The sequence below is a fragment of the Lampetra fluviatilis genome, chromosome 20 (assembly GCF_964198595.1).
Source record: "Lampetra fluviatilis chromosome 20, kcLamFluv1.1, whole genome shotgun sequence".
Taxonomy (NCBI): Eukaryota; Metazoa; Chordata; class Hyperoartia; order Petromyzontiformes; family Petromyzontidae; genus Lampetra; species Lampetra fluviatilis.
In genome coordinates, this window is record NC_136294.1 from 4,804,533 (window position 1) to 4,810,649 (window position 6,117).

The window sequence follows — 6,117 nt, forward strand, 5'->3', positions numbered from 1 at the left end:
ACAGACCGCAGTGCACAGCGAGGCGCCCTTCACGCACCCCCCCTCCTCCATCTCCCCACGTTTTTTTTGGGGAATTAAAAAATCATAAAGCGCGCTACTTGTGAAGTGGCGCAGGCGGTGAGGAAATTGGCGCCGGGAGCTTTGGGGAGGAACGCTCAAGAAGTCCACCGAAGTCGAGTGAAGACCGAGACAGAACCGAGTTAAACGACGCCGCCGGACAACAAGGACGAGCGAGTGAACTGAGAGAACAAGAAGGAGGAGGAGGAAGGCTTGGACGAGAAAATAAGAAACCCAGAGCGACTCGGCACGTGTGCGGCGGTGCCGGTGGTGGTGGTGACAATACTGGGGGTGGTGGTGGTGTGGGTGGCCCCGTCCATCATTTACCAAAAACCCAAGTGAGAGAGTGCCACCAAAAGCCATCTCCTCGTTCGCTTCCGACCGTGGGTGAGGTGAGCGAGAGGGCCCACGCACACGTGTGTGGTGGGGTGGCCGTGGCGACCATGAGCCAAGCTGAGATGCCCTCCTGCTCCTCCTCCTCGTACCAGCGCATCTTCCAGGAGGCGGTGAGTCGAGGTGACACCAGCAAGCTCCAGGCCCTCCTGCAAGACGCCACGGCCGGTGCCGGCGAACAGTTCAACGTGAACTCGTTTTTCGGCCCCGAGGGTCAGACGGCTCTTCATCGCTCGGTCATCGCGGGCAACTTGGAGCTCGTGAAACTCCTCGTGCAGTTCGGGGCTGACCCCAGGTTGGCCACGCGTGACGGGTGGAGCGCCCTGCACATCGCAGCCTTCGGAGGACACCAGGACATCGTCCTGTACCTCATCAACAGCGGCACGAGGCGACGGTAGCGAGGGGAGAGGGAGGGAGGGGAGGGGGGAAAGTCGCCTTCCTTACCCCGAGCTCCTTGTCCTGTTGCCGTACGGTCTCGCGTCGGTGCCATCGCTCGTTGTTGTGTGGACAGGGTGGTGGTGGTTGTGGAGCGACCCCCTTCAAGCTGCTGCTGCCTCTGCCATGTGGACATCAAACCCGCGACTGGCGACTGAGCAGCGCCACCAGCAGCAGCAGCAGCAACATCATCGGTGGCGGAGGCAGTAAGCAAGCTTAGCACTACTATAAGCTGAGCACCACGACAAAACAAGCCACCACCACCATCTCATCAACATCATCATCGTCGTCGTCGTCTCACCCAGGACAATTTCACTCGAGCGCCAAGCTTTCGTTCAACGCGTGTTGTGTTTTGTTGTTGTTGAAGTTCGGCTCCGTCTTCCCCAACCCACCGGCTGCCAACTGAAGTTGAAGCCGGACAAGGAGCGGACCCACGCCTGGGTAGCTGGTATCGAAGCAGCGTAAGAGGCCTATTGCAAGGAAGGGGGCCAGCACCTACAGCCGAGAGAATGTGCGAGGTATCTCTCCGTCCCTTACACGTGGCCAGCGTCCTGCAAGACGGCGGATACAGCCAAGCTGTCAATCGTCTCGGTGCTGGGGACGGGGTCCTTTGTGTACCGCCGCTTCCAGCCACCAAAAGAAAGACCTCATCGGTGACAGTGGCGGTGGTGGTGTTCGCATTTGAGATTTATTTAAAAACGTGGTTAACGAGTTTCGGCCAGAATGCGCCGATGAAAGGTGTTGGACTTCCTCCGGCTGGCGAATAATGATTTGTTTTCTGTTTGTTTAAGACTTGTTTTTGTTTTTCCGATATCGTTGTTTTTTTCAAGCGGACCAGCCTCATCCCCTGCACGCTATCTCGGAAAATCTGCACGACCACATCCTTCACAAGTGGCTGTATAGATGAACGCGATAGAATTATCCTGGGTCGGAATGTTAGACGCGACTTGGACACTTGCGCGGACCAATTGCGCCACCTCTGAGCGAGAAGTCCTCTTGCCTGCAACGCAGATAACACGAATAGGTTTTTAGCCTTTTAACTATTTAAAACAAAAAGTAACCTTTTCCTCCATCCCAAAAGTGTCAACGGACGGGACTTTGTAATGCGTAGGCAGTTTTGACATTTCGCGAGCATCTCTTTCCGAGCCGATTTCCCAACATCTCCCCAATTTTCCCGATCACCCCCCCCCCTTTCCAAAAAAAAACCTTACGATAGCTGCTATTTGTGTGCGAAAACTTAACAGAAAGACTGGCCTTAAAAATACGATCACTCTACCTCGACCCGCGTATGGTTGTGATAAGGAATTTACTGGGCAGTGTGTATGTACAATGCTTATACAAAGTGACCAGGTCACGGATGGGTGTTTGTGTGCACAGACACAATATGTTGATTGACATTGACTAAATCTCAAGTCGCGGAGGTGGTGGCGGGGGGGGCACCTGATGTTTTGGTATTTTTTTTTTACATTTGTCCGCTAATAACAGAAAATTAAATGTCAAACGAAAGCCTAAAACCTTTAAAACGCGCAACTTTTAATGCAGTATTTTAATTCAGCGCATAATCAAATGTAGGTTCTACCTTTCATTATTTTTTGTGTTGTTGTTCACACGGTAAATAAACATCCGTAACATATCTACAGCGTGCCGAAGAATGTGTGTGTGTGCGTGTGAACGGCCCGTGTGTTGTTCCGATTCTAGATTTGAAGCTTTCGTGACTGCAAGGATTCATACTCTTAGGTTTTTCCGGTAAAGTCACGTGGGTAAAAATAAAAATAAATAAATAAAAGAATAGAAATAATCATAGAAATAAAATCATAAATCACGTAGGTAAAAATTAAATTTAAATTAATGTTCCGATGTTCAGGTTCATGCAGCACCCTATTCTCTGGATTCTAAGACGCACTTTTCCTCCCCCCTGTATTTTAAAAACGAAACTTGAGGGATGCTTCTTATAACCCGGCAGGTGTGTGTGTGACCATATTTGCAGAACTTTATATTCACACTCGGGCACGTGGTTGTTGTTTTTTGGTGCGTCTTGATTACTTTCCGGAGAATTTGGCAGAACACATCTGGGTTCATCAATCCAATGGACAGTGGCTTGTTTTTTTTTTATAAAGTAACCGTAACTGGTGTTTTTTGCAATACAGCAAAAATAATCAATAAGTGGCGGCATTTTTGTGAAATGCTCCTTTATAGGAAATGATAATTGCTGTCCCGTGCCACCCCTGATTTAGTGCCCCCGTTTGCGTGAGGTCGCACGTGATGGTTTAATTTTTTACACACACTGCACACATTGATCTTCGTCCTGTAGATGCGAGATGCAGGATTTGCAAACCTGACGACATTGCCGTTGGTTAATGTCTCGTTGTCATTGATGCTGATCGATGTTTGCAGCGAGCACGTACCTTATAACACATTGGATAGGATTTGTTTATTTTGTTTTGACAATGCAAAGAAATGTATAGAATTATAGAGCATTATTAAAAAAACACAAAGAAATGCGCTTTAAGCGTTGGTGCATGTGTGGCGGTATCTTTTTTTTACGCAATGCAAAAACAAATGATGTGCAAATTGCTGTAAAAGAACAACCGTATAATACATTCAATTACTGTCATATTGCGGTTAAACACACAGACACAAGTCCCAACTGTTATGGACATTGCTGTTGCCACACCGACACAGTGTATGTTTTACTTGCGTATTGTATAATGCTATACTGTGTATCGCTTATTGTACGACACCTTGAGTATATTACATACCGTACTTATACTTCCATTGTACCGGGCTGCGTGCAGATTTTGTGAGCACATGCAACAACAACAACCCCTGAAGTTTCACAAAAGTTTTCACGCGCAGTTCGTTGAATGTGCAAAATGTGTCATTTTTTTGTATATGAAAGGGATGCTTTACTTTTTTTGCGTGTGTGGAAAAGGGAGAGACGGGAAAGAACCGCCCCCCCGTACGGAATGATATTGAAACCTGAGACTCGTTAAAGTGTTTCATTTTATATATATAAAAGGTGATTTGAGAGAGAGAGAGAGAAACAACAGTAAAGTTGACGCAACGTTGCACTGACAAGTTGAGCGGTGGTGCTTGATTACGGGAGCAGATTTTGTGTGCGTGTGTGTATCTTGTGTGTGTATATATACATTGTACCGTCATAGTTAAGCGACCCTAACTCGTGTTTGCGTCGAGAAGAGAGAGGTGGGCCTTGACGGACGGCTATACGGGCAAATAAAAATGTGCCTTCCAAAAACAACAACAAAAACATGCTTGAACATGGGAGGGTTTTTTTTTGTTATTTAAGAAAAAAAAGTAGTGCGTGTATCGTTTTCACATCCAAGAATGCGGTGTCACGAGTATAGTTTAGCCACAGGCAATGACTGTGCTGCTTTGAGTTCGCATGGGGTTCAGTCGGTGCATGGTGCACAAAGCCGCCCCCCGCCAACGCAGCCTCTTCCCCCCCCCCCCACGTGTATAATACGGGGTGATCCATTTACAGAGACCCCACAAAAACATCAACCCTACTTTTCGTCCGGCTGATTTTACCGCACCTATTAAATCTGTGAACGCTCTGCGAGATTACGGAGACGTCGCTTTCACGGCGTTCAATCGCCCGTTTAAAAATAAAAGGGGGGGGGGATCATTAGAACGCCGTGGGGATATCTTTAAATGGATCGCCCTGTATATCCGTGCAAACGTGTTTCGATCCTGCTTCGACGGCGTGCATGCCGAGTTGGCTGGATGAATTCGGGTCCACGTGGCAGAATTGTCTGTGCACACGTGCACATCACACTCGCTCACATCCCGTAGCTGTCACTTGTCCGAGCAAGGTATAGGAACAAAACAATCGGCCACGATTATGCGTAGAATGTACAGGCACTGCCCATCTTTGTCCATCCACTGCTGGATTAGGGCCTTCCCCGTGCCAGCATGTAGGCCGGGAGGGTTGTTTGACCATACTTCACCATGCTTGTTAGTGCGGGATTGATGAAAGCGGGTGGTCATAGACGTCGGAGCATCGTTCAGGACAATGGATGTTGTTGCACTAACCTTGGCTGGAAAAATTAGCCCCACAGGAGACTTAAAACGCATGTTTTATGCATAGTGGCCACCCTTCCATGCATTATCTCGGGTCAACCTTGCTTAGCTTTAAAGAGCATGCATAACATACATCGACAAAGTGGTGGCAAACTCTATACCACCTTCGAATACATTTTACATAGTTTAATAGCAATACTTAAAAGAGAAATGCAACCTATAGTCTTTTGGGATGTTGCCCATTTTCAAAGCAATAAGGGAAATCGATCTGTGGATGGGCCGTGAACCGAAACGTTGGCGTGTTTTACACAGTGTGTCAAGGTAGTGATTAGGCGTTGATTGCAGTGGCAATGTATGTCTTAGTCTCCTTCAAACCAAATGCCAAGGCGGTTCCTTGAGTTTAAATCGAGGTTGAAAAGAACATCTATAGCATTGCACTGAAAGCCTATACGTTTAAGTAATGGTTGCGTGTATAGTTTCACACTTAGCGGACTTCACGTCCAATAAAAAATCACGTAACCTTTAAATGCGGCTGCATTCCCACCAAACAAAAACACGTTTCTCAATTGCACGCTGCGCACAATCAATTCCCCCCCCTCCCGAACGAAGGCGTGCTCACAATCGCGTTGTGTTCATCGTACGCCCCACGGCGAGATCTAGGTTTTTAGAAAGCAAAAGATGAAATTACGCGCTCGTGTTCAGGAAAGTCATTTAAGAACCGTACCCCTAACATTTATATATTTAAAAAGCTAATTGTGAGTCCGGCGTAACCCTTTCTCCGGTCATTACTGTTTCGGGGAAAACGTAATTACGGTAACTAATTGTCTGTTCAGCAGAACTAGTTTCTATTCACATTCGATTAAGGGAACGCATAATTACGGGCGTATTAAGCTACACTCTTGTTTAACGCTACCTGCAGGTGCACTATTCTATCAGCCAGCCAGCCAGCCTCGCAATCTACTGCTGGATGAAGGGGCAGTCCGTGCCGATGATGCCCATGCACGCTCACCACGTGTAATGCACCGTACACTAAAGCACGTGGCTGGCACGTCCGCGTGTGTACACCTTGATATATGAGACACCCGCAGAGGTAGGCAGGTAGGCAAGGCAGTAAGCACACGTGTGGCATTTTGTACAACTTAGTATAGAGTGGAGGCGAATAGCAAGGCAACTCAAGGTAATTCATGAATT

At 47.7% G+C, this 6,117-nt stretch overlaps 1 protein-coding gene across 1 annotated transcript; it reads left to right on the forward strand.

Moving 5' to 3' along the window:
* On the forward strand, positions 1-4,255 carry NRARP (NOTCH regulated ankyrin repeat protein). The gene has a single exon (XM_078865438.1). The coding sequence runs from the start codon at positions 501-503 to the stop codon at positions 846-848; it is 348 nt and encodes a 115-aa protein (XP_078721564.1). The 5' UTR covers positions 1-500; the 3' UTR covers positions 849-4,255.
* The last annotated feature ends 1,862 nt before the right edge of the window (positions 4,256-6,117 follow it).

What these genes read in the sequence shown, in the direction of transcription:
- NRARP (XM_078865438.1), top strand. Translation starts at nt 501, where the DNA reads ATGAGCCAAGCTGAGATGCCCTCCTGCTCCTCCTCCTCGTACCAGCGC.